Below are 27299 nucleotides of genomic sequence, written 5' to 3' on the forward strand. Positions count from 1 at the left end.
TACCTGGGGTGCTCTTTTTTAAAAAGTGCAGATTCCCTGCATCCCAAGTTGAAGTTCTGTGGGCGGGGCCTGGGAGCCTACGTTTTTAACAAGATCCCCGCCCCTGCCCCAGCAATTCTTTTCTGTTCACTAAATGAAGTTTAAGAACCACTGGTCCACACCGCATGGTTCTCTTTATTCAGCTTTCCCTCGCCGTTCCCTTGCCTTTGACTTCACTACCGATCGCGATTGGAGGCCGCGCTGCGTAACCGCGGGCCAGCCTCTCCAAGCCTCAGTTTCCCCGTACGTAAAATGAGGAGCCCAGGCCCGCGGAGCGGCTGCCAGGCGCACAGTGGGCGCTCCTCAAACGCGGCCCCCACCCGGCCGCCCGGGTCCCGACCCTCTCGGCCAGCCACGGCTGCCTACCGTCGCAGATCTGCTCCCACAGATTCTTGCTCGACGGCTCGGCGACCTGCCACGGCGAGACGGGCAGCTCGCGGGAACCGAGAGACATGGTGGGCACAGGCGTCCGGGTGAACGACGAGTTTGTAGAGCAGCTGGGCTTACGGGGCACTGTGTGGCTTGGGACTTGCCGCGGTGCAGCCAGGGCCGCGGTTTCCACGGTAACCGCGTTCGCCAGGAGGCCGCGACCCGGAAGAAGCCGGAACCTGAGCGGGTGGGCCGGCGACTCGAAGTGGACTTCCGGGTCGCGGCGGAGTGGGCTCTCACGTGGAGGCGGGGAAATTTCGCCCACCGGTGAGTGCCAGGATGCGTTGCAGGCGGGCCGGCGCGAGGTCTGGAGATTGCACCAGAGGAAGTGCGCGGCAGGGAAGACGGGGAAATGCGGGCCACCGGCATCCCTAAATCCGACCCCTTCAGTCGGTGCGCGCCCGCTCTGGCCTGCGGCCGCCGCCTCCAGAAAGTTTTCCCGCCTCAGAGCCGGGCCTGGGACCCCACTTAATCCCTCCCAGTGTGTTGCTGCGGAGGCTTGGGCGCATGGGAGCCCTGGAGGCACCGATCTGACTTCCTGGCTCCCGCGCGTCCTGCCGGTGATCCTACGGGGGAGTGGGGTGTTGCTGCACAGGCTTTGGAGTCCTGTGGGCGGAATTCCAATCTCCTGTTTTCCACTTGATGGCTTTGGAACCTAGGGCAAGTGAATTATTAGTCTCTGGAGCTTGTGAGGTCGGGTATTCACAATGATCCTCACAAGGCTGCCGCGGGAATTTAAAAGCGCTTTTGGAGAAAGCATATGTGTTTGCATGAGATGCACTGTAATGTTCTTTTCTTTCTCTTTGAAAGAGTGAATGCATTTGGTCGCAGGGCTCAAGAGGAGGATGCTATCTATATTTTCTAAATGGCAGAGATGGGGAGAGAAGGGGATTAAGAGTTGATCCGCAACCTCCCGGTGGATTCTTTGTTCTTACCAGATCTCTTGGCCACTCCCCTGTTCTGAAGTCGTCTTGGCTTTCTTGACTACACTATTTCAAGGTTTGCACCTTCTTCTTTGCAAGCTCCTTTATCTCTGCCCACTTATTTAAATGCCAATATAATAGTCTTCCTCCCCCGTTATCCCCGGGCAGTACGTTCCTAAACCCCCAGTGGATGCCTGAAACCACAAATAGTACCGAACCCTAAATATAACTAAATATGACTATGTTTTTTCTTTTGTATACTACCTGTGACAAAGTTTATAAGTTAGGCACAGTAGGGCAGGGTGCGGTGGCTCACACCTGTAATCCCAGCACTTTGGGAGGCCGAGGTGGGCGGATCACCTGAGGCCAGGAGTTAGAGACCAGCCTGGCCAACATAGTAAAACCCTGTCCCTACTAAAAATACAAAAATTAGCGGGGCGTGGTGGTATATGCCTGTAATCCCAGCTACTCAGGAGACTGAGGTGTGAGAATTGCTTGAACCCCGGAGGTGGAGGTTGCAGTGAGCCGAGATCATGCCACTGCACTCCAGCCTGGGCAACAGAGCGAGACCTTGTCTCACAAAAAATTAGGTACAGTGAAAGATTACCAACAATCTAGCTAGTAATAAAATAGAACAATTACAACAGTATACTGTAATAAAAGTTGCACGCGTGTGATCTCCCTCTCAAGATAACTTGGTGTGTTGTGCTCACCTATTTTGGGACCGGGGTTGACCAGGGGTAACTGAAACCTGGGAATGGGAAACCTGGGATTGGGCCAGGGACTACTGTATTTCTTGAGGTCTTGTCTCAGGCTTGTTCTGTTCAAGGGTTAATCACCACCCATACATTCCTAACTTTATGTCACCCATGTCAGCACAGCCACCCAAACACACCTCATCCATATATTCACCTGTCCAGTGAACGTCTCCAAAGCATCTGTCCAGTCAAGCCTGTCCCTTCAGCCACTTGCCTTCAGTACCTTTGTCTCAGGGATTCATAGCACCATCCTGCAGTTGTTCTTCAGAAATTTTCCTGACAACTGGTAGGACAGGTTATACAATCTCCACCACCCTGACCTTACCACTTGCTTTTATCACCTGTATCATTGTTATTAAACCTTATTTCCTCCCACACCTACTTGCTTCTTGATGGGTGGTGTTTTATGTTGTTTATCTCTGTCTCTCTAGCATGTATTCATTCATTCAATAAGTATTTATTGAGCACCTGGTATGTGCCAGGCACTGAGCAGGACGCTGGAAATAAACCAGGAAACAGGGCAGACAGGAATGAATGAGTAGTTATTCCCCTGACTCTCCAAGGTGCTCCTGGAGTGGATTATGAATGAACTTGACCTGTAGCTCAGGCCTAGCCTGGCTCTTTGAAACTCTTAACAATGAGCCAGCTCCAGTGTGGACCCTGTAGGTTCTGAAGCTGAGGAGGGCTGCAGGATGGAGAAGCTTTTCTTTTCCCTCCCATAATCCTAACTGCCTGTTAGATATTTTGGGATATTTTGCTTCTAGATTCTGGGCATGTCTAGTGCAGGGAGCAGCAGGAACTTGGCTGGAGACTGGAGTGAGAGAAGTGGTCCAGCTGGACGCTGAAGGGTATTGAGGACCCCACAGCCCTTTCTCACAGGTGCTTCCATGATATCTGTCCAAGACAAGCTGGGTGCCCTCAGTACTGTGTATCACTGTGACTCATTCAGTGTTGGCAATCAACTTCACATTTTAAAAACGGTGAAACTAGGCCAGGCAAGGTGGCTCATGCCTGTAATCCCAGCACTTTGGGAGACTGAAGTGGGCAGATCAGTTGAGGTCAGGAGTTTGAGACCAGCCTGGCCAACATGGAGAAACCCCGTCTCTCCTAAAAAAGAAAAAAAAAAAAATCAGCTGGGTGTGATCGCAGGTGTCTGTTATCCCAGCTACTCAGGGGAGGCTGAGGCTGGAGAATCATTTGAACCCAGGAGGCGGAGGTTTCCGTGAGCCGAGATCATGCCACTGCCCTCCAGCCTGGGCGACAGAGCAAGACTCTGTCTCCAAAAAAAAAAAAGAAAAAGAAAAAGGGATTTAACAATGTACCAAGCACTTTCCATGTGTTGTCTCATTTACTCTTTTCAACACCCTTTTGAGGAAGGAGGTGTTATATTCCCCCATTTTCCAGATGAAGAAATGGAGGTTCCGGGAGGTTAGCTGATTTACTTAAGGTGAGGGAACCATTTAGGTTTGAACCTAGGGCTGTCTGGATTTAAAATTTATGCTGTTTCTATAGTATTTCTTTTTTTGCTCTAAAGGAATCATGTCCATTTTCCCTATCCCGTAATGCTTAGTCCACCCACTCAAAGAAACATGGCTCTTGGCAATGTTTAGTAGAACTGAACACAGGATGGCTTGGTATAGGGTAACTTGTATCATTTGTTTTTTAAGGAATGATCACCAAGACACACAAAGTAGACCCTGGGCTCCCAGAGAAGAAAAAGAAGAAGAAAGTGGTCAAAGAACCAGAGACTCGATACTCCGTTGTAAACAATGATGATTACTTTGCCGACGTTTCTTCTATAAGAGCCACATCCCCCTCTAAGAGTGTGGTCCATGGGCAGGCACCTGAGATGCCTCTAGTGAAGAAAAAGAAGAAGAAAAAGACGGGTCTCAGCACGCTTTGCGAGGGGCATGTAGAACCTGAGACAATGCTGCATGCCAGACGGACAGAGAAGTCACCTAGCCCCAGGAAGCAGGTGCTTGGCCACTTGGAGTTCCTCAGTGGGGAGAAGAAAAAGAAGAAGTCACCTCTGGCCATGTCCCATGCCTCTGGGGTGAAAACCTCCCCAGACCCTAGACAGAGTGAGGAGGAAACCAGAGTTGGCAAGAAGCTCAAAAAACACAAGAAGGAGAAAAAGGGGGCCCGGGATCCCACAACCTTCTCAGTCCAGGACCCTTGGTTCTGCGAGGCCAGGGATGTTGTGGACACTTGCTCAGTGGGAAAGAAGGATGAGGGACAGGCAGCCTTGGGGCAGAAACGGAAGCGGAAGAGCCCCAGAGAACACAACGGGAAGGTGAAGAAGAAAAAAAAAATCCACCAGGAGGAAGACACCCTCCCAGGCCACTCCAAGCCCTCCCGGTCCATGGAGAGCAGCCCTAGGAAAGGAAGTAAAAAGAAGCCAGTCAAAGTTGAGGCTCCAGAATACATCCCCATAAGTGATGACCCTAAGGCCTCCGCAAAGAAAAAGATGAAGTCCAAGAAGAAGGTCGAGCAGCCAGTCATCGAGGAGCCAGCACTCAAAAGGAAGAAGAAGAAGAGGAAAGAGAGTGGGGTAGCAGGAGACCCTTGGAAGGAGGTAGGTTTTCCTTCAGAAATGGACTCTGCCATGGGAGGATCAAGGGTGGGGCTTGGGAGGGGTGTGTAGGCATGTGTGCATGTTTGCACATGCACGAGTACTCATGCTTGTAGCTAAAACCCTGGTTAAATTAATTTCAGCTAGAATAGGGAGTTTATTGACATATGCAATTGGAAAGGTTATGGTTAAACTAGCTTCAGGTATGGCTGGATCCAGGGGCTCATGCAGTATCATCGATCATTGCAGGTATCCTTTGCTACTGAAACCAGCCAAGTTTTCCCTGCCTGCCATCAGGGTCTGAATTAACTGGGATCCATTTTACAGATGCATCCCTTGCTTTCTGAACCCTTGCCACTTGCTATCCAAAACTCAGGAACCAAGTAACGTGAGATAACAGTGCCCGTGGCTATCTGAGTATCATCAGAGCTCAGTATACAAAATTGATAAATCAGATAGATTTGGGTAGCAGGAGATGCCTGTATGAGACTTCCTCAGCGCTGGGCTTTGGATTTTTCTCTCTTGGTGTATGGCCCATCCTCCTCCTCCTCCTCCATCACATCATGGCTTCATGGTCCCGGCAGCTCCAGGCTTTCATCCCAGCAGTTCAGCCACCCCCAAAGGAAGAAGGTGGCCCCTGTGAAACTATGACAGACGTCCCAGGGCCACTGTCGCAGGCCTCAGTTGGGTCAGTCTGTCCAGAAGCTCTAATCTAAAACCAAAGGTGGCCGGGTGCAGTGGCTCATGCTTATAATCCCAGCACTTTGGGAGACCAAGGCAGGCAGATCACTTGAGGCCAGGAGTTCGAGACCAGCCTGGCCAACATGGTGAAACCCTGTCTCTACTAAAAATACAGAAACTAGCTGGGCATGGTGGCAGGCGCCTGTATTCCCAGCTACTCATGAGGCTGAGGCACGAGAATCGCTTGAACCCGGGAGGTGGAGGTCCAAGATCACACCACTGCATTCCAGACTGGGTGACAGAGTGAGACTGTCTCAAAAAAAAAAAAAAAAAAACTTGAGGTGAAGGGCAGGGGGTGTCAGTCACAACTAAACCACACTGTCTGGGATGCGGGAAGGCAGTTTCTGAGAGGAAAACTGGAGTTCTGTTACCAGGAGGGAAGGAACAGATGATGGCTTGGTGAAAACCAGACACCTGCTATCTTCAGCCTGCCAGGCTGCTTGGAGTGAGAGAGGGAGACCTGAGGCGAGCCGGAGGGCTGGGGGCTCCCCAGACCCACAGCCTTTCCCAGCTGAGCCCCTTCCAGGTCCAGGCCCCCATTCCCATCCTCAGGTGTGTGCAGACGTGTGGGCAGAAACAAGATGGTGTGTGTCTTGTTTCAGGGTGTGTGTCCTGCTCCAGACAGTGTCCAGCCCTTCCGTGTGGCCGGTGGCTGACATTTCTTGAGTGCTTAGTGTATGCCCAGACTGCCATGTATCAACCCATTTCATCCTCCTACCTGTCTGGTGAGGTAGCTGCTGTGGGCACCCCCATTTAACAGATCAGGAAACTGAGGCTCCAGAGACTTAATACCTTGTCTAAGGTCAGGCAGCGGGCAAGAGGTGGAGCTGGGATTCAAACTCAGCTAGTCTGGCTTCAGAAGTTAGCATTTATCCCTTCTCAGAAATCATCTATGTAACCTCTTATAGAAGCAGGTATTATTAGAGCCCCAGAAATGACCGTCTTCTATTAGCGTAAACCCCAGATTCTCTTCCCAACTCTGCAGCAATCTGCTGGGTGACCTTGAACCAGCCATTGCTTGGTTAGAGGGGGAAGCGGCGGGTGGCCTCCATATCAAAGGCCTCCAGGTGTTAGCTTTGGTTACTGGGATTTCTCCAGCTTTGCCCTAGTCCATTAGCCTTGGTTTTACCAGCATCTTCCTTTATTCAGAAACTTGGAGTTGGGAGGAGCCCTAGAAGCTTGGGCCCAGCCACCATCAGACTCTAGAATCCCTTCTCCCAGGAGCTCAGTAAAAGGAAGTTCCCTCTGCTTAACATCTGTGAGGGGGACTGTAGCTCCCATAGCAGCCCACCCAGTCCGGCAAATGCACACGTGTTCCAGGCCTGGATGAGTGATGGGAATGGAGAGGGCCTCCAGGGTCATCACACACGTGACGCTAGGTGCCAGGCGGAGCCCACTTCTCAAATGAGGACGCATGAAATGTCAGCATTTGTCATGACTGAAGAACCCCAAGAGAGTGGCTGGCCTGAGGTCTCGCTGTTGGAGGGTGTCTTCAGGGCCAAGGCGGGTGGGAGAGCGTGGTGCACATGAGTGTGGTCTTCGGCCTCTGTCCTCTAGTTTGGTGTCACCATAGGAGATAAGTGACGTGTGTAGTGGGAAAGGTCGGACACAAAGCCCTGGGTCAGGAGATGTGGGTTAGAATCACCAGGTCCCTGAGCCATGGGGTAACCTTGTAGTCACTTTACCTGTCTGAGCCTCAGTTTCTTCATCTGGCAAATAGGTTAATACTGCTGTTTTGCAGGAGAATTGTGGAAGAGAAGGGATGGGAAGGACTTTGCTGACTATGAGATGTTTCTGGGTGGCAGGGCTGGGGGTGATGCCATGGTCTGAGGTCTTTTCTGGACTTTGTCATGGTCTCACCCCGCTGGGTGCAGGGGCAGAGGCCATTCATTGTAAACTTGAACCTTACCCAGCTCTGCCCTCTCCTGCAGGAAACAGACACGGACTTAGAGGTGGTGTTGGAAAAGAAAGGCAACATGGACGAGGCGCACATAGACCAGGTATAGTCCAGACCCTCCTCAGGCCCCTCCCGCTGCCTCCTGCCACCCCTGGAGTCTCACTTGCCGCCTGACAGACTGGCTATGTGATCCTGGTCTCAGGGGCACCAGGGACTCCAGAGGCCACTGGGCTAACCGCCGCCAACGCACACCTCCCGGGCAGGGAATGCGTGCTTTCCCCATCTTCACGCTGGGGGCCCTTCTGGCTGCCGTGGCTGAGAGGCCCGACTGGCCATTCCCTGTTACTTGCTGCAGGATGTGGGGGACATGGCCCTAAGACCCTGCAGCTGGGCAGGTGACACATGCTCAGCCAGGCCCACATGCTGCCACCCCCTGGGCTAATTCAGGAGCATTCAGAGGAGAAGTTTTGTTGTGAATCAGCTTCTGCTTCTGTCGTGCCCAGATTCCCTGGCAAATGCATCCCTGCGGGAACTGGACTTTTTGGCCTTAGGGGATTTTTTTTTTTTTTTTTTGAGACAGAGTCTTGCTCTGTCGCCCAGGCTGGAGTGCAGCGGTACGTACGATCTCGGCTCACTCCAAGCTCCGCCTCCCGGGTTCATGCCATTCTCCTGCCTCAGCCTCCCGAGCAGCTGAGACTACAGGCCCGAACCTCGCCTAGTTAATTTTTATTTGTATTTTTAGTAGAGACGGGGTTTCACCATGTTAGCCAGGATGGTCTCCATCTCCTGACCTCATGATCCACCCGCCTCAGCCTCCCAAAGCGCTGGGATTACAGGCGTGAGACACTGTGCCCGGCAACTTGGGGGATTTTTATGATCCTGGACCTCGAGGCCTGGCAGGGCATAGGGGTAGCCATATGGGCCTGGTGTTAGACCATTACTGACTGGGGGACCTGGGCAGGCACTGATCTCACCAACCCTTGTTTTCCTCGTCTATGAAGTGGGGCTCATGACAGCAGGGACCGTCACAGGCTGCTGTGAAAACCAAATGAGGCCATGTTTGTGAGGCAGTCGGCACTGGCCGGCCTCATATCTGTGCTTAATAAATAGCAGCAATTAGGCCGGGCGCGGTGGCTTAAGCCTGTAATCCCAGCACTTTGGGAGGCCGAGACGGGTGGATCACGAGGTCAGGAGACCGAGACCATCCTGGCTAACACGGTGAAACCCCGTCTCTACTAAAAAAAATACAAAAAACTAGCCGGGCAAGGTGGCAGGCGCCTGTAGTCCCAGCTACTCGGGAGGCTGAGGCAGGAGAATGGTGTAAACCTGGGAAGCGGAGCTTGCAGTGAGCTGAGATCCGGCCACTGCACTCCAGCCTGGGCGACAGAGCGAGACTCCGTCTCAGAAAAAAAAAAAAAAGCAATTAATTGCTCAATTGGTGCTCCAGTGGCAGCCTGGAGCCATGTTGGCAACCATGTATGAGATGGAACTACTGTGTGCCAGGTGCTCTACTGGATATTTACGTAGATATTCTTCTTAGATATCTACTAGATATCTACATAGATATTTTTCTTATTTACCCTTGTTTTTCTTATTTACCCTTCAAGGTAGCTGATAGGTCCGTCTATTGTGGATAAATAGACGAGTGTTTAGAAAGGTTGAGTGACTTACCCAAGGCCACACAGCTAGTTAATGGCAGTGCGGGGATTCAAACTAGCCTCTGGATAGGCACGTGGCTCACACCTGTAATCCCAGCACTTGGGGAGGCCAAGACGGGTGGATTGCTTGAGGCCAGGAGTTCGAGACCAGCCTGGCCAGCATGGTGAAACCACCTCTGTACTAAAAATATAAAAATTAGCCAGGTGCAGTGGTGCACACCTGTAGTCCCAGCTACTGGGAGGCTGAGGCGGAAGAATCGCTTGAGCCTGCGAGGCAGAGGTTGTAGTGAACCGCGATCGCACCACTATACTCCAGCCTGGGTGATGGAGCAAGACTCTGTCTCAGTAAATACATATATACATACAGACTACCCTCTGCCTGACTCCACAGCCTGTTTTCTTTGTAGAAAACACTTTTACCATCACAAAAGTTAACTATGGTGTCTTCTGCACAAGAAGGCGGTGCTTTGGCGTTGCATTTTGGGAAAGTCTCCATCTCACATGGCTGCTACAAACAAAAACTGTTCTAATGGTGAAGGTGATTAAGCCTCAGTTTCTAGGAAAATTCATTCTTAAGAGGCTAAAAAGGATAAATGAGCCTGCCCAGTGTAGGCCAAGGGGCTACAGCTCTTGAGATGCTAAGAGAATATTTTGATAGCAGCTTCCTATCGTTTGTAGCAGAGTCAAACTGCGTTAGTTCCTCCCATGCTCCGTTTCCCCAGCCCTGTCTCTGTCCTCGGTTTTAAACTTGAAAGATCTCTGTGTCTGATGGCCCTCTTCTGTCATCCTTCTTGCCCAGGTGAGGCGAAAGGCCTTGCAAGAAGAGATTGATCGTGAGTCAGGCAAAACGGAAGCTTCTGAAACCAGGAAGTGGACGGTAAGTTTGGGGCTAGGGCTCTGCGAGGAGGTCGCACGCTCAACCTCCCGACGCCTCCCCTCGCCTTCAGCATGAGGAGTGGAGCAGGAGAACCAAGTGTGTCCAGGCCCCAGAGGCAGCCCCAGCCTGCAGCTGGCTCCCTCCACAGCACAATTTGTCCTGAGCTAATTTCCTTCCTTCTGAAAGGGGCGCTTGCCTCCCTCCTAGAGAGCTGACCCGTCAGATAAGCTGCCTGAACCTTTGTCTCAGCCCTGAACTGAGGTGGTGTCCTAAGGATTAATCACCGAGGACACATTCCAGCGAGCGCTTGCCAGCGGTGGACAATGTCCTCGGAAGGCTGTTAGGAACAGGGGCAAGAGGCAGAGGCGAGGGGTGGTAGTGGCCTCTCTTAGGCCTGGTTTTCAGATCCACTCTGACTGGGAAATGTCCAAGCCAGGCCTGAGAAGATCTCTCAGGAGGGAGGAGGGTGCGAGGATCATGAGGTCGGAGAGTGCGAGGTTGGCAGGCTGGGGCCCTGCTAGGGTTCGGTGGAGCTCTGTGCTGGGTGCTGGACATGGAGCAGACGAAGCCCATGTGATCCCCATCATCGCACTCACGGTCCAGAGGCCAGAGCTGGGTGAGCGTGGCAGGGAAGTGCTCAGCAAACAAGGAAAGGAGGATCAGTTGAGGTGGCAGTAGCAGTCAGGAGAAGGAAACAGTACAGTGAGTTGGAGAGAGACTGCGGGCGGGGGCTGCAACCGATGGGCGAGGGCTCGGAGATGGTAACGTGTGTCCAGAGATGTTCAGGGTGCAGGGGCCCCAGCCCTCAGGAGACCAGGGGAAGAGCGTTTCAGTGAGGCCAGTGGCCGGTGCAGACCCCTAAGGTAGGAAAGGGTCTGGAGTGATCTGTAGGGAAGGCCAGTGAGGCACTGCACTGTAGCTGGGACGAGGGACGAGAGGGCTGCAGGCCACAGGCCTCAGCCTCACCGGCAATGGTAGAGAGCTGGCCTGGGATCTGGCAAAGTGGGATTGGCTGGAGGGCATTGACATGGCAAGCGGGAAGACCTGGTAGAAGGCTCAACCCTTAGGCTGCAGCCCAGCCTGAGGATGGTGGCAGAGGATAGAGAAAGAAAACAGCTTGGTGATTTACTTTGGAGGCACAGCTGGCGGGACTTGTTCATAGATTGGATTTCAGGGAGAGGAAAAGAAGGGTCTGGGTGACCAGTGAGGCTGGTCTTCCGGCTCTGTCAGAGCATTCAGAAAAGAATCAAAAGATCTGAAATCACTACTGGCTCCGCCACTGTCTAGTGGTGGGACTCTGGCCTTCCCCTGAGCCTCTGTCCACGCCTGTAAAATGGGACTCGTACCCTGGCCCGGTGGGGTATGGAGTGGGGCTTTGTTATGGGTCCTGCCTTGGAGTGCCCTTTCTCTCCAGGCCACCCTGCTAAGCTGAGCCCAGCTGATGGGACATCCAGCTTGAATAGAAAAGGCAAGAAAAAAGGCAGCGTGATTTGGCGCCGATGTCCTGGGGGCTGTCCCTGGTAGGACGTCAGGAGAGTGATCCTGGGGCACAGGGGCTAGGACATGCCATGCCTCTGAGACGTGGGGTGAAGTGGCCCTCTGGGTGGGCAGCAGCCGTCGGAAGTGCTGGTTCACCCAGGACCAGCTAGCAGTCTCCTGCTCTCCCTAAACCCATGTGGGGTGGTCATAGCCAGCCTCTCACTCTAGAAACTGCAGGGCAGGGGAGCTGTCATTATTCCTGCATCTGGGCCGCCGTGAAGCTGACAGAATGTGTCATTGCTTCACCCAGGTCAGCTGTAGTGACAGCTGGTTCTTACTCTCCCACAGCCAGCCCAGGAATAAGTGCTGGGCTGGTATCTGGCTTGTGAGCTGAAGGTTGCCAGGCGTCATGGGGTGCACAGTCTGGGTGGGGTAGGGGGAGAGGAGTGGCCAGTCACTGAGGGCTTCAGGTGTGCCATGCATTGTGCACTGGGCTTCTGGTGTCAAATCTGACATATGCCCTATGAGGGGGATGTTATGACCCCCGCTTAGAGATGAAGACACTGAGGCTCAGAGAGATGAGGGGACTTGAGCAGGGTCACCCAGGGGAGGCTTCCTCCCGGGTCTGCCTGACTTCAGAGTCAGTCTTCTTGGGAGGTGAGTTTCTTTTTTTTTTTTTTTTGAGACAGAGTCTGGCTCTGTCACCCAGGCTGGAGTGCAGTGGCCGGATCTCAGCTCACTGCAAGCTCCGCCTCCCGGGTTTATGCCATTCTCCTGCCTCAGCCTCCCGAGTAGCTGGGACTACAGGCACCCGCCACCTCACCCGGCTAGTTTTTTGTATCTTTTAGTAGAGACGGGGTTTCACCGTGTTAGCCAGGATGGTCTCGATCTCCTGACCTCGTGATCCGCCCGTCTCGGCCTCCCAAAGTGCTGGGATTACAGGCTTGAGCCACCGCGCCTGGCCGGGAGGTGAGTTTCTTTCCTCTCTCGCAGACCTGGGAAGGGGGTCTGGAGGGGCTCTCCTGCATTTTCTTGCACATAGGTGGTAGAGCACTCTGGCTGGAATGGGGACCCCCGAGTTCCTGGGCTTGGCTCAGTCTCACTTGGCTGTGTGACCTTTACCCCCGTGGGCCTGCACCCCTTCCTGCTATGAAACAGTGCTTCTGAGAAGCACACATCAGATTCCCACTCGCCCTCTCCCACCCTCCAACTCACCCAAACGTTAGGCTGCTGGTTGAAGGCCCGGCTGCTGGGCTCTGGGGTGCCCTGTGTTGCAGGGGAGGTGCGCCCTGTGGGGACGTGGGGGAGGTGTGCTGTCTTGTAAGGTGCACGGTGCGAGGTGGGAGGAGGTACGAGGTGGGGGGAGGTGCGCTGTGTGGGGTGGTTGGGGGAGTGCGCTGTGTAGGGTGGTGGGGGGAGTGCGCTGTGGGGTGGTCGGGGGAGGTGCTCTGTAGGGGGAGGTGCGCTGTGTGGGGAGGCGGGGGTAGGTGCGCTCTGTGGGGAGGTGGGGGGAGGTGCGAGGTGGGGGGAGTGCGCTGTGGGTGGAGGCGGGGGAGGTGCGCTGTGAAGGGAGGCGGGGGAGTGCTCTGTGTAGGGAGGTGGGGGGAGGTGCGCTGTGTGGGGTGGTGGGGGGAGGTGCGCTGTGTGAGGTGGGGGGAGGTGCGCTGTGTAGGGTGGTGGGGGGAGTGCGCTGTAGGATGATTGAGGAGAGTGCACTGTGAAGGGAGGTGGGCGAGGTGCACTGTGAAGGGAGGTGAGGGGAGTGTGCTGTGTAGCGTGGTGGGGGGAGGTGCGCTGTGTAGGGAGGTGGGGGGAGTGCGCTGTGTAGGGAGGTGGGGGGAGTGTGCTGTGTTGTGAAGTGAGGCACACTGTGCTGTGTGCCATGAGTTAGGAAAGGAGGAGGAAGGCAGAAAGGCAGCTCTGTGTGCAGAGGTGGGCAGTGGTGTTGGCTGGACCTGGGCTTGAATTTTGGGGGTCACTAGTTAGGTTTCTGTCTCCAGCTAAGCTGCAGACCTCTATTTCCTCCTCCGTGCAATGGGAATAACAGCATGTTCTCATAGGGCTGTCGTTAGGATTAATGGAATAATCCACTATTGAGCTTATTAGCACTGTGTCTGGTACACAGCAGCTGTCTAATCTGCTGGGCCCTCCCTGATGAGGCTGGGGTCAAGGGAAGGAAAGGGCTTTGGACTCAAGGGAAATAGCCACCTTCTTCCTCTTCTCCCAGGGAACCCAGTTTGGCCAGTGGGATACTGCTAGTTTTGAGAACGAAGACCAGAAACTGAAATTTCTCAGACTTATGGGTGGCTTCAAAAACCTGTCCCCTCCGTTCAACCGCGCCCCCAGCATGACTGCAAGGCCCAACATGGCCCTCAGCAAGAAGGCGGCTGACAGTCTGCAGCAGAATCTGCAGCGGGACTACGACCGGGCCATGAGCCGGAAGTACAGCCGCGGAGCCGGCCTTGGCTTCTCCACTGCCCCCAACAAGATCTTTTACATTGACAGGAACGCTTCCAAGTCGGTCAAGCTGGAAGATTAAACTCGAGAGTTTTGTCCCCCAAAAACTGCCACAATTGCTTTATTACATTTATGCTGGAGATTATAAATTTCTTTTTGTGAAAAATCAGATCTTGGTGATGACCTCCAGCAGCAGGATATAAATAACTCCCATAAGCTTAGCGTTCCAGTAATGGAACACTAGGCATAAATGGTTTATTCAATTGTGCAAATGAAAGCCATCTGACAGTTGGCTCACATTGAACACCTGTGGAGATTAAGGACAAGGACAACTATCTTGATGGGCTTGGATGAACTGGGGTGGGGCAGCTCATATTTCGGGAGCCAGGAGAATGAGTGAGTGGCTAAAACCTCCTGTTTTCTGTGTTAAACATTCCGTCCCTGTTGAGACATCGGTATGTGCAGTTAACCTTTGTTGAGTGTTTAGCAGGTGCTAGGCAAATACTAGTGTTTTCCATAATGTATTTAATCTTCCTAATTATGAAATGGGTGCTATTATTAGCCCCATCTTATAGATGAGGCAAGTGAGGTTCAGGGATAAAGTAATAAAATTGCCTGGGGTCACCCAGCCACTAAGTGCAGGGTGTTGTACTTTTGTACCCAAAGCCCTAAGTTCTCTATTCGCCACTCTGAATGTTCCCTTTAGGGAATTTCCACCAGAATCCTCGTTGGGGATTGAAATGTCTTTAGATTGAGGAAAAAGTTTTATGACAAGTCTGCATCTCTGATAAAAAGTGGAGTGAATGAGGAACGGAGAATTGCAAGCTCCTTTTCCTTCCTTTTCCTTTCCCCTGTCATAGAGCAGCTATGAGTTGTTGTCTCTCATAGCTGAGAGGTGTCTGAGTTGTTGCCAAACATGTGGCTGAGCTGCTGCTGCTGCTGGGAAATGTACCTCTAAACCCGTCCTGCCTTTTCCACTGGCCTCCCTTTGGCCCTAAGTGCTGAGGTAGGATTTTGTCTTTTTGTGCTTTGACTGGATTGTGAACAAGGCATTTTAGGAAGAGTGGTTAGTCCTGCAAATGAACCAATGACAGATTCCCAAGGACGTGTGTGTGTGTGTGTTTTGAGATAGGGTCTCACTCTGTCACCCAGGCTGGCGTGCAGTGGCATATCATGGCTTATTGCAACAACTACCTACCCAGGTTAAGCGATCCTCCCACCTCAGCCTCCCAAGTAGCTGGGACTGCAAGTGTGCACCATAACAACCAGCTAGTTTTTAAAATTTTTTTAGAGATGGGGGTCTCACTATATTGTCCAGGCTGGTCCTAGACTCTTGGACTCAACTCATCCTCTTGCCTTGGCCCCCCAGTGCTGGGATCACAGGTGTGAACCACCGTGTCCAGCCCCAGGGATGTATCTGATGAGATTCTTTTTTATCACAAGGAAGAGAATCCCAGGTGACTTCTGTACGTGGGTATTGAATGCCAGGAGGAGATGAACATGTGGAGATGACACGGGAAGTTGCCTCATTAGCTGTTGGGATGGTGTTTCCAAGTCTGGACTCTGCAGCAAGCCTCAGAGAGCTCCAGGTCCAGTGGCTGAAGTTGCACATGACTGTCTGTGACCACCTTCTTTCCATTCACCTAGCTTTTTGCATCCCAAAAGACAGGTTCTGACTGGGACATTTTCATGATCGTTCAGCCTGTACACGCCTTCTACAGACATCCCAGCCCAGGCAGGCCTCGATGGCCAGAAAGTTCAGTCTCACGTGGCAGGAAGGCCTGATGAGGGCCTGGTTCAGCAGCCCGTCAAGGAAGCATTCTCTTCATCATCCCCAGTGCTGGCTTTCTCAAGGCTAGTACAAAGACGGCAGTAAGACTTCCAGGCAGCATAGCAAGACCCTAGAACATTCCAGAGGAAGAAAAGCCTTTTTGTGTCTCAAGGAAACTTCCAGAAGCCTCCATTGCCGGGCAATGAGTCATCTGCCCATACCTGCACCCGCCCCTGTCATGGGAAGGGTGGTGATTCCCCTCAGTCAAAAAGAGTGGATGCTGGTAAGGTGGCCATGGTGTCCACAGCTGCCCACTGGGCAGAGGTAAGGCAGGTACTTCACATGGTTTCCCTGGCTCTGAGCCCTGACCCGCAAGCGTTGGCCAGGTCAATAGTTGTACGAGTGTGTGCTACAAGGACCTACTTGGGCCACTTCCCTCAGGACGTGAACTTGGCCTGCCTTTCTTTCCTGGATTCAACCTTGAGGTACATAATGGGAGAGGCCGTGGAAAGCCCAAGAGGCAGTGTTCTGGATTTGAGTGAGCGCCTTCTGGGCACCTCCTCCTTTGATGGAGAAACAAATCCCTCCTGACTTTGAGCAACACTATAGGAATGCGCCTGGTGTAAACAGGAACCAGCCGTTTCTTTCTTTTTTTTTTTTTGAGCTGGAGTCTTGCACAGTTGCCCAGGCTGGGGTGCGGTGGCATGATCTCGGCTCATTGTAACCCCTGCTTCCTGGGTTCAAGTGATTCTCGTGCCTCAGCCCCCTGAGTAGCTGGAATCAGCCATTTCTATTCATAGTTTTTATCTTGCCAAGAGGTCACCCTGATGTTGGCCTGCTTTAGCTCTGTTAAAAGGGTTGTACTCTGCTGGGTGCAGTGGCTCACGCCTGTAATCCCAGCACTTTGGGAGGCCGAGGCGGGTGGATCACGAGGTCAGGAGTTCGAGATCAGCCTGACCAACATGGTGAAATCCCGTCTCTACTGAAAATAACAAAAATTAGCCAGGTGGGTGTGGTGTCACAGGCTTGTAATCCCAGCTACTCAGGAGGCTGAGGCAGGAGAATCGCTTGAATCCGGGAGGTGGAGGTTGTAGTGAGCTGGGGTCACGCCACTGCACACTCTAGCCTGGGCAACAGAGTGAGACTCCGTCTCAAAAAAATAAAAAGGTATCTTTGGGTGATTGTGGAGAGAAGGTGATCCTATGTCCACTGTGTTGCTCCCATCCAAGCCCTGCTGACTGGTAGCTCTCATGAGGGTGTGATGGTCAGGCCTTGCCCCTGGTGTAAATTCTGTCTGTAATAGTGTGTGACTTTTTTTTTTTTTGAGACAGAGTCTTGATCTGTTGCCCAGGCTGGATTGCAGTGGCACGATCTCAGCTCACTGCAACCTCCGCCTCCTGGGTTCACACCATTCTCCTGCCTCAGCCTCCCGAGTAGCTGGGACTACAGGCGCCTGCCACCATGCCCGGCTACTTTTTTGTATTTTTAGTAGAGACGGGGTTTCACTGTGTTAGCCAGGATGGTCTCGATCTCCTGACCTCATGATCTGCCTGCCTCGGCCTCCCAAAGTGCTGGGATTACAGGCGTGAGCCACCGCGCCTGGCTGAGGGTGTGACTTTCTAACTCAGCATCACCACTGGCTTAGGAGTTCCATTTGCACAGGGGGGGCTTTATTGCTTTTCTATGTACATAAGAACTTCAAGTCTCACCAGTGGAGGTTGGGCAGCCAAGACACCACGATGCTGGGTGTCTTCAGAATGGACTTAACCTTGTCCTTTTGCTTTCTGCCAGTGTAGACCACCGTCGTTCAGATGAGCAGGACCCCACCCACCCTGTGGCAATCTTGTCTTTGGAGAATCACTCTAGCTCCCATCCTTTGTAAATTAATATTGGTTTGAGCACTACCCTCCAGCATGGCTGCAGTGAGCCATGATTGCATCACTGTGCTCCAGCCTGGGTGACAGAGCAAGACACTGTCTCAAAAAAAAAAAAAAAAAAAAGTATTTGCCAAATAGACACAGTCCTCACAAAAGAAGTTGGCAGAGTAACACCCCTTCCTACCACATATCCTCAGAACCTGTGTATTTGTTAGGTTACGAAACAAAAGGGAATTAAGTTTGCTAATCAGCCGACCTTAAAACAGGAAGAGGATCCTGCATTTCTGGGTGGGCCCAAGGTAACCGCAAAGATCCCTAAATGTGGAAGAGGAAGGCAAGAAAGAGTCCGCGTCAAAGAGACTTTTAAGAAAGACTTGACTAGACACTGCTGCTTTTGAAGATGGGAAGGGAAGGGTCAGAAGCCAAGGAATGTATGTGCTGTCTAGAAGCTGGAAAGGAAGTAGATGCTCCCCCTAGAGCCTCCCGAAAGGAGCGTAGCCCTGCTGATGCCTTCATTTTAGCCCAGTGAGACCAGGTGGACTTCAGACCAACAGAACCGTCAGATGACATTATGTTTTAAGCCGCTAAATTGTGGCAATTTGTTAAAGTAACAATAGAAGACCTAATATAAGTCTCATGTAGAAGTTTCCATTATTTTTCTTTTTCTTTCCTTTTTTTTTTTTTTTGAGACGGAGTCTTGCTCTGTCGCCCAGGCTGGAGTGCAGAGGCATGAGCTCAGCACATTGCAACCTCCACCTCCAGGGTTCAAATGATTCACCTGTTTCAGCCTCCTGAGTAGCTGGGATTACAGGTGAGTACCACCACACCCAGCTAATTTTTTTTTTTTTTTTTAATTTTTAGTAGAGACAGAGTTTCACTGTGTTGTTGGCCAGGATGGTCTTGATCTCTTGACCTCATGATCCACCCACCTCGGCCTCCCAAAGTGCTGGGATTACAGGCATGAGCCGCTGCGCCTGGGCCCCATCATTTTTATTTTCTACAATTCTGGCTGACGTCTTACTGCACCATCCTGCCTAACGATAGACTTCATCTCATGCAGACCAGTGTTTTCAGAGACCAGCTTATCGATTCAGTAAAGGGCTGGGGGAAACTGCACGCACAAGGACAAAATCTAAGCCTCTGCCGGGGTCACATGACAAGATTCAGAAGCGCCTTTGGTATAGGGGGTACCCGACCTCATGTGAAAGTCCAAGTTCAGGTTAATGTGACAGCAGCAAGAATTCACTGGCCTAGGCTTGGGAACTAATGCCACCCAACACGTTCAGCCTCAGAGAAGAAATGACTTGAAGAACATAATTTGTGAATTTGCCAATTGTTTTTTTCATTTTATAGCATCACACAATAAAAGTAGTAGATAAAATAATTTTAATGAAAATAATTTTGTGGGCCAGGCGTGCTGGCTCACGCCTGTAATCCCAGCACTTTGGGAGGCTGAGGTGGGCGGATCACCTGAGGTCAGGAGTTGGAGACCAGCCTGACCAACATGGAGAAACCCCATCTCTACTAAAAATACAAAATTAGCCAGGTGTAGTGGTGCACTCCTGTAATCCCAACTACTCAGGAGGCTGAGGCAGGAGAATCGCTTGGACTCGGGAGGCAGAGGTTGGGGTGAGCCGAGATCACACCATTGTACCCCAGCCTGGGCAACAAGAGTGAAACTCCGTCTTAAAAAAAGAAAAAAAATAGAATTTTGTGAAATAAAGGCCACTTGGGAGTATGTGAGCCACCACACAATGCTTTCTGAGTTTCTGTATGATTTATTTAGTAGAGGGGAGGGAAAGAGGCATTCATTAGTGTCTGCTGTTCTTTTTTTAATTTTTTTGAGATGATGTTTTGCTCTCATTGCCCAGGCTGGAGTACAGTGACGCAATCTCGGCTCACTGCAGCCTCCGCCTGCTGGGTTCAAGCGATTCTCCTGCCTCAGCCTCCCAAGTAGCTGGGATTCCAGGTGTGCGCAATCACGCCTGGCTAATTTTTGTATTGTTAGTAGAGACGGGGTTTCACCATGTTGGCCAGGCTGGTCTCGGATTCCTGACTTCAGGTGATCCACCCACCTCGGCCTCCCAAAGTGCTGGGATTACAGGCATATGAATCACCGTGCCCAGCCAATAACTTGATTATAAAAAAATTTTTAGCCCCTTTTACTGTCTGAGGTTAACTAGGTGTTCAACGGTAGTCTTGTATTTCTCAGAGTAAAGATGAAATGTAATGTATGTCCGGTGAATGCTTTTACTGATTCAAAATGAAATGTCGGTGCAAGCTCACCAGTCGTAATAGAAGAATCAGGTTCCACCAAACTGTTGGAAGAAAAGCAGACAGAATCACATGCTGTTGAGAATTGTGGCTGCAGAACAAACCAGGCTAATAAATTGAGACATGTTCTCTCTCTTCTGGAGGAAGACAGTCAGAAGTAATTAAATGAACAGTCATGAACATAAATGCTCCTTCAGGACATTTATTCAGTTACTGTATACTGAAGCCACAGAGAATCTCAAATTTGACCTCGCTTTCTCCTTTGGTCCACCAACACAGATGCTAAGTCCAATCGAGCTGCTTTGATAGGAAAAAGAGTGAATGGAGTGCTATTTCTGCCGTTTAAAATCCTCCATTGGGGTTCAGGTAACACTGAGTTCCAGACTTTGGGCGTGCTCTAACTTGAAGGTACAAAGTCTGGAATAGAATGGGTCTGGAACTTTAAAAGTGGACTGCTTTTCAAAGTCCTTTTTCTAAACTATGAAAGAAAAAAAAAAACACCTTCCAGAAAAGAAAGATGTTACTTGCATTCTTGTTTCTCTCTTGCTAAAGGCCCATCAGATTGGGCCAAGTAGACTGAAGGCCACTTGTGCAAAGACAACGCAGAGACGCTGCTTCTCAATGAAGATTGCATTTTAATGCTCTGACAACTCCCATTTCTTCATTGTCAGAATAACCCGGATAGAGGCCAAAGCTTAAACCAGTTTGCACATATGTAAAAAGAAAAGGAAAATGCGAAACCTAAATTGCAGTGAGAGTTCAGGGCAGCAGAGCAGATCCTTCTGGATTTGGCGCCAGAGTCCCTGAGCCTGGGGATGGGCCTGGGGGTCAGGTCCTTGTTTGCAGAGGGAGTCTGAGGGCCAGCTCCGTCAGATGAGTCATGTCTGGTTGTTTGCTTTGCTTCTTGATGTATTCTAGCGTTTTCACCTACGAGGAAAAAGAAAGATCCATCTCCTTTCTGGTTCATCATCCTTGGAGCCCAAGGCGCTAATGAATCAGCCATTATGTGAGCTTAGATTTCTTAGCAGAGAATAGTGAGTTTTTTGAGGGATGAGGGGAGGGAAGAAATCAAAGTCTAACTTCTTGGATTGCAGCTTGCCCTAAAAATCAGATTTGGGTGTGACCAGAAATGACTGATGTTTTTTATGTATGGTTTTTATTCAGAGGGAATAGACTTTTAAAGCTATGCTTTTGTTTTTTGTTCTGGAGACAAGGTCTTGCTCTGTCACCCAGGCTGGAGTGCAATGGTGTGATCATAGCTCACTGCAGCCTCAAACTCCTGGACTCAAGCCATCCTCCGTCTTCAGCCTTCCGAGTAGCTGGGACTACACATGTGCACCACCATGCCCAGCTAATTTTTTATTTTTTGTAGAGACCAGGTCTCTCTATGTTGCCCAGGCTGGTGTCAAACCCCTGGCCTCAAGCGATCCTCCTGTCTCAGCCTCCCAAAGTGCTGGCATTACAGGCATGAGCTGCCACACCTGGCCAGCTCTGCTTTTTACTGCTAGGAAGTGATCCAGTAGAAATGGACCAAGTGCCTTTCTAAAAGGGGAGTTTGGGGTTGTCTGTCTGATGTCCAGGCCACAATGCTGTGTTGAGGGTGGTTGTGCACTGGCCAGTGGGCTTATACCACGGGGCCCTCCGAGCGCCTCACCATGGTCCTGGTGTCTGCACAGCCGTGCCTCTGTGCCAGGTGCCACAGGTTGACGGAGAGCTGGTTGAGCTTGTTGTTGCGTAGGTCCCCATGGGCCAAGATGCTGTTAAAAAAGGAAAGGCCCAACGAGCTCTGGCGCTTCAGGGCCTGAAACAGAAAACGGAGGTTACTGCCTTGCACTGGGGCTCAGGCCGTGCCCTGCAGAGATGCTGTGGACAGTGTTGACTCTGGGGTAGGTCATGCCTGAGTTCCAGTGCCAGCTCTGCCACGTATTTGCTGTAGGGCAAGCTGCTGAACCTCCCAGAGTCCCAGCTTCTTCATCTGTAAATGACAGTAAGGTCACCACTGCAGAGGGTGGGGATTTAGTAAGATGACGAAGCTCTGTGCCCACAGACGGTCATTACTCATGAAATGGAAGAAAGTCAACGTTCAGTGAGGTCGAGGAATGAAGGGTAACCCAGCAGTGACAAGCCTTGCTTTAACACAAGTACAGCTGAAAACTGAAAGGCTTCACCTTGCCTCTTTCAGATGTGTCCTCAAACTACCCAAAGCTGTAGTCAGTATTCCTGCCCCTGGGCTGCCGGTAATAAAGACCAAAAGACATGTCCTCCGGAACTGAGCTCCGCAATCCTTGGTGCCCATATCCAGCCTTTACCTGCTGACATCAGATCTTTCCTTTCTTGCTCAGTAATCTGATGTGAGAGGTATCTTGCCAAAAAAAGTCTAACCACAGCGTCATGGTTGACCAAACCTGAACCCCAGCTTTGAATGATAAGACGAAAGGGAAAATAAATCTCCAAAATGCAACCCCAGGCCCAGGAGAGAGGATACAACTTCCCCAAGGTAAACGAAGGCCCCTCGACCAGCCACATCAACAGGTGGGTACCTGCTGTTCAGGAACCCATGGGGCCAGAGCAGATCCCACATCTGCACAACATCAGTGCTGCCAGGAGTCTCGTGTCTGCTCCCTGACAGTGAATGCGTGTAAGAGCCCTTAAGAGCGTGCCAGGGATTCTGCTCTGTGCTTTACACAACTCGCCTGATTTAACCTTCATGACAACTCCGTGGCAGGTACATTCCTGACCACCCATGATAGACAGAATTCTAGAGGTGTCTCCCAACATTCCTTCCCCTGTTACTCAAGCACGAATCCCGGTGCTGCTGTGCAGAGACTGCAGATGGAATGAAGGTAGGGAGCGTATCTTAGATGACCTGAGTGGTCCCACTCGAATCACTGGAGCCCTTAAAAGCAGAAGCGTTTCTCCAACCAGAATCAGCGACAAGCAGTGAAAGAGAAAAACAGGAAAGGGGGAAGAAGGGAAGTCAGATTCAAGGCATAAGGAGAAGCTGGCCCACCAGTGCTGGCCATGAGCTGAGAAACACAGGCAGCTTCTAGAAACTAAGAAGGACGCCCGGCCAACAGACACAGGACCTCAGCCCATGATTACATGGAACTGCAGTCTGCAAATACCCTGAAGGAACAAGGAAGTGGATTCTTTCCAGTGCCTCCTGATAAGAGCCCAGCCAGCAAGACCTTGACTCTGGCCTTGTGAAACCCAGAACAGAGACACCGGTGCCAGCCAGCACTGACTTCTCACCTACCAGTGAGATCAAAAATGGGTACTGCTGTAAGATGCCAAGTTTGTGGCAATTGGTTATGGCGGCAACAGGAAACGAATACGCTCCCATTCTGCAGATGAGGCACCTGAGGCTCTGAAAGGTTAGGAACTTGCCCAAGGACCACAGTTGGGTCCTCACAATGCAGAGGGGAGTCCGAGCTCCAGATGTCTGACTCCAGAGCCTGTGCTTGTACTTGCAGCCCTCTCCAGGCCACACACTCAGGGTTGCATCTTACCAGGAATCGGAGTCGGAAGGGCCTGAGAGACTTGCCCAGTGCTGCGAGCCAACTTCGGCTATGCAGTTTCATGCAGGGAGTAAGAATGGCTTGATTGGGATTACACCAAAACACATTTCTTCCTGCTTTTCTCAACTACTCTTGGCTAAAACCAACTTACCAACCAACCATCCATCCATCCAACATTCCACAGATATTTCACATGGTGCCTGCTAGATGCTATGCCAACTGAGTTACCCCTTCTTACTGTCCTTTCCCAAGTGAGACTTTAAAGTCTTTTAGTGAAAAGAAAAAAAAAATTAGCTGAGCATGGTAGCACATACCTGTGGTCCCAGCTACTCAGGAGGCTGAGGCTGGAGGATCACTTGAGGGCAAGAGTTTGAGGCTGCAGTGAGCTATGATCCCACCACTGCACTCAAGCCTGGCATCAGAGCAAGACCCTGTCTTAAAGACAAAGTCAAGGAACAGCTTCCAATGCAGTTGGGCAAGGTGGCTGAGTGGCAATTGAGAATCTTCAGCACCCCCCACCCCCACCCGGCAACATTGAGCCTGCCTTGGCAACAGCCCAGAGCAGCGACAGTCACAGAAGCAGCAGAGCCGACGGCGAAGAACCCAGTCATCAGGGAGCAGGTTGTGCTGTGGGCGCCCAGGCCCGCGGGCACTGAGAGAAAAGCGCTTTGGCATGGGGCATGCGGGCTGGCACCTACTGGGCACGGACTCGCAAACTGGCTAGCGAGCGCCTGCTCTGGCGTCATTTGTTCTAACAGACAATGCAGTTACACCCTGAGTGGGAACCTGAGCCCATTCTGCTCTCCTTGTAACCTGGTCCTCGTCTGACACCTGGGAGAACGGGAGCCCCGCTTTCTGCCTGGATCTAGAAGAACAAGCTAAAATAAAACTCCTTCAAAGCCAACTAAGTCTCCTTGGAGAGAGGCCCTTTGACTACCTTTCACTGAAGTGGGAGAAATTGTTTTAAAAGTCAGACAAGCAGCACAATACCTAATTGGCTATTTCTCCATTCCATATCTTCTCAATTAGCAAAAAGCTCAATTCGCATGTGTTTTAAATGCCAAAGCGCATTAAAAGTGAAATCATTAGAGACGTGTCTGAGGGATGAGACACATGCCAGCTGATATTCAAACACTGAGAAAAATACAAACACGTAGCTCGGGAACCAAATCAGGGCCTGATCCCCCACCCTCGCCACGGAGGTTTTAAATAGAAAAGAGCTGCTTTTCCTATGAGAACTGTCATTTCCAGGAAGCTCTCTGGGTTTGGCATGGTTCCCAGCTCCACCACACCCAAACAAACAACTTCATGATATACAGCTTGTGATTAAAATGAGGCTGGCACCTTCACGTGGCCTTAGAGGATTTTGGAAGCAGGGTTGCTACCAGAGCTAAGAGAGATGATTCTCAGAACGGCACAGGCATCAGGGTTTTCCAACAGCAGGAAGCCCCCCACCCCACTCAGTGGGGAGAAACCCCACCAGGCCCTTCCTGGTCTGTGATGGGCCTGGGTACCAAGCCTCATGCTCTTGGGGGTACCAGACTTCAGAGGACTCCAATATGGCTGCTTGAGCTAAACTTCAAATTGCACCATTAAAACGAAGGATAGCCAGGCGCGGCGGCTCATGCCTGTAATCCCAGCACTTTAGTAGGCTGAGGCAGGCGGATCATGAGGTCAGGAGATCGAGACCATCCTGATTAACAGTGAAACCCCGTCTCTACTAAAAATACAAAAAATTAGCCAGGCGTGGTGGCACACGCCTGTAGACCCAGCTACTCAGGAGGCTGAGGCAGGAGAGTCACTTGAATCCAGGAGGTAGAGGTTGCAGTCAGCTGAGATTGCACTGCAACACTCCAGTCTGGGCAACACAGTGAGATTCTGTCTCGAAAAGAAACAAAACAAAAAAAACAACAACGAAGGATAACATGTTCAGTTTGAGCTTGGTCCACCCATGTGACCATGTTTTTGTTTATTTATTTTTATTTTAAAGACGGGGTCTTGCTCTGCTGCCAGGGTTGGAGTGTAGTGGTGCAATCACAGCTCACTGCAACCTCGCACTCCTGGGCTCAAGCGATCCTCCCACCTCAGCCTCCTGAGTAGTCCCAGCTACTCAGGGTGCACTCCACCATACCTGGCTAACTTTTACATTTTTTTAGAGATGGGGTTTTACTATGTTCCTCAGGCTGGTCTCAGACTCCTGGAATCAAGCAATCCTTCTTCCCCAGCCTCCCAAAGTGTTGGGATTACAGGCATAAGCCACTGTGCCTGATGTTTTTCTAATAAATATGCATACATGGACAGACATTTTCAGTGAACGTCGCTGGTCTTTACGCCATGTGAAATGTTCTTCAGAAACATTCCATCTTTGCTATTCTTTCAGAGTTTTGTTTCAGAATCACTATCACCATTAACCCCTCTCTCCACCAGAGAAACAGACATAAATGTTAAATATAAATAGCTCCAAATTATATGGTTCTGGGCTTTATTTTTATTGCAAGCTTGGGACTTCTGGGCTATGATTATTTATGCTGTCAGTGACCACCTCTGATTAAACCCATCCTGTTGCCTCGGCATGAAGAAATGTAATTTTGTACCACATGTCAAGTTTTCTGTGGGTGTGACTTGTCAAACACACATCACTGTTCTGAGAAGTCCCTGAACTAGAAGGTGGAGCCAGAGCCAATGGTTTCAAGAAATCAGGGGAAGGCTGGGCATGGTGGCTCACTCTTGGAATCCCCAGCACTTTGGGAGCCCAAGGCCATGGTGGGTCAATCACTTGAGCTCTGTATTTATTTTATTTTTTTTTTTTTTGAGACGGAGTCTCGCTCTGTCACCCAGGCTGGAGTGCAGTGGTGCGATCTCAGCTCACTCAAACCTCCCCATCCTGGGTTCAAGCAATTCTGCCTCAGCCTCCCGAGTATCTGAGATTACAGTCATGCGCCACCACACTCAGCTCATTTTTGTATTTTCAGTAGAGATGAGGTTTCACCATGTTGGCCACACTGGTCTCAAACTTCTGACCTCAAGTGATCTGCCCGCCTCAGCCTCTCTAAAGTGCTGGGATTACAGGCGTGAGCCACCATGCCCGGCCAAGCTCAGTATTTTGAGAGTAGCCTGGGCAACACAGACCCCGGCTCTACAAGCAACAAACAAAAAATTAGCTGAGTGTGGTGGTGCACGCCTGTAGTCCCAGCTACTTGGGAGGCTGACATGGGAGGATCACTTGCGTCCAGGAGGTTGAAGCTGCAGTGAGCTGAGATAGTGCCACTGCACTCCAGCCTGGATGACAGAGTGAGACCCCGTCTCAGGGAAAAAAAAAAAAAGAAATCAGGGGAAAAAGCTAAGACAAACTTTCCACGGGGGGATCGAATTCGTACAAGCTGAAGGTGATGGGCTTCCGTTATTCCTGTAGGCTGAAAGGACTCTCTCCTGAAAACCATCTACACAGAAGAGGGAAGAGGTATGAACCCTTGCTGAGTGTTTGTCCATGTTTGTAAAAGGCCTTTTAAAAAAAATGTGTATTTAGGGTTTTATTTTCTCATCGTGATTCATGAGCCTTACATATGCAATATTTAAAAAATTATTGATACATAAGATTTGTGTTTATGAGGTACATGTGATGTTTTGTTACATGCCTAGAATACACAATGATGATGCCAGGGTGTTTGGTGTGTCTATCACTTGAGCATTTATCATTTTTTTTTTTTTGAGATGGAGTCTCCCTCCCAGGCTGGAGTGCAGTGGTATGATCTCAGCTCACTGCAAGCTCCGCCTCCCAGGTTCAAGCAATTCTCTGCCTCAGCCTCCTAAGTAGCTGTGATTACAGGTGTCTGCCACCACACCCAGCTAATTTTTGTATTTTTAGTAGAGATGGGGTTTCACCATCTTGACCAGGATGGTCTTGAACTGCTGACCTTGTGATCCACGCACCTCGGCCTCCCAAAGTGCTGGGATTATAGGCGTGAGCCACCGCACGCAGCTGCATTTATCATTTCTATGTGTACGGAACATTTCAAGTCTTCTCTTATA

At 50.9% G+C, this 27299-nt stretch overlaps 3 protein-coding genes across 13 annotated transcripts in view; 1 reads left to right on the top strand and 2 right to left on the bottom strand.

The window, feature by feature from the left end:
• The window catches only part of IQCK (IQ motif containing K), a 141672-nt gene extending 141041 nt beyond the window's left edge, over window positions 1-631 (bottom strand). For both annotated transcript variants that reach the window (XR_004438847.1, XM_033217863.1), the window contains exon 1: window positions 406-631. Coding sequence is in view for 1 of the 2 variants with exons in the window: in XM_033217863.1 (XP_033073754.1) it covers window positions 406-493 (88 nt within the window). In the remaining variant the exon portion in view is untranslated. The remainder of the gene's footprint in view (window positions 1-405) is intronic.
• Window positions 599-26997, top strand: KNOP1 (lysine rich nucleolar protein 1). Of its 8 annotated transcripts, none has more exons than XM_033217856.1 (7): window positions 651-735; window positions 1279-1467; window positions 3523-3596; window positions 3817-4724; window positions 7394-7462; window positions 9817-9894; window positions 13601-14466. In XM_033217856.1, the coding sequence occupies exons 4-7, from the start codon at window positions 3819-3821 to the stop codon at window positions 13910-13912; spliced, it is 1365 nt and encodes a 454-aa protein (XP_033073747.1). In that variant the 5' UTR covers window positions 651-735; window positions 1279-1467; window positions 3523-3596; window positions 3817-3818; the 3' UTR covers window positions 13913-14466. The 8 variants fall into 8 exon arrangements, with proteins under 8 accessions (XP_033073751.1, XP_033073745.1, XP_033073747.1 ...); XM_033217857.1 differs by having other exon boundaries at window positions 3527-3596; XM_033217855.1 differs by lacking the exon at window positions 3523-3596.
• The window catches only part of VPS35L (VPS35 endosomal protein sorting factor like), a 151344-nt gene continuing 143763 nt past the window's right edge, over window positions 19719-27299 (bottom strand). For 2 of the 3 annotated variants that reach the window (XM_033217847.1, XM_033217850.1), the window contains 2 exons: window positions 21407-21553; window positions 19939-20679 (listed from right to left, as the gene is read on the bottom strand). In XM_033217847.1, coding sequence (XP_033073738.1) covers window positions 20581-20679; window positions 21407-21553 — 246 coding nt within the window. In that variant the 3' untranslated portion in view covers window positions 19939-20580. Of the gene's footprint in view, window positions 19797-19938; window positions 20680-21406; window positions 21554-27299 lie in introns of those variants that run through there. The other variant, XM_033217848.1, reaches the window with a different exon arrangement.

Source organism: Trachypithecus francoisi, unplaced genomic scaffold, assembly GCF_009764315.1.
Source record: "Trachypithecus francoisi isolate TF-2019V2 unplaced genomic scaffold, Tfra_2.0 Lachesis_group10, whole genome shotgun sequence".
Lineage (NCBI taxonomy): Eukaryota > Metazoa > Chordata > Mammalia > Primates > Cercopithecidae > Trachypithecus > Trachypithecus francoisi.

Bases quoted from the DNA above. Each gene is read 5' to 3' on its own strand.
- KNOP1 (XM_033217854.1), top strand. From the start codon at position 3,819: ATGATCACCAAGACACACAAAGTAGACCCTGGGCTCCCAGAGAAGAAA. The intron at 4,725-7,393 runs GTAGGTTTTCCT...CCTCTCCTGCAG, and splicing joins CAGGAGACCCTTGGAAGGAG to GAAACAGACACGGACTTAGA. The intron at 7,463-9,816 runs GTATAGTCCAGA...CTTCTTGCCCAG, and splicing joins ACGAGGCGCACATAGACCAG to GTGAGGCGAAAGGCCTTGCA.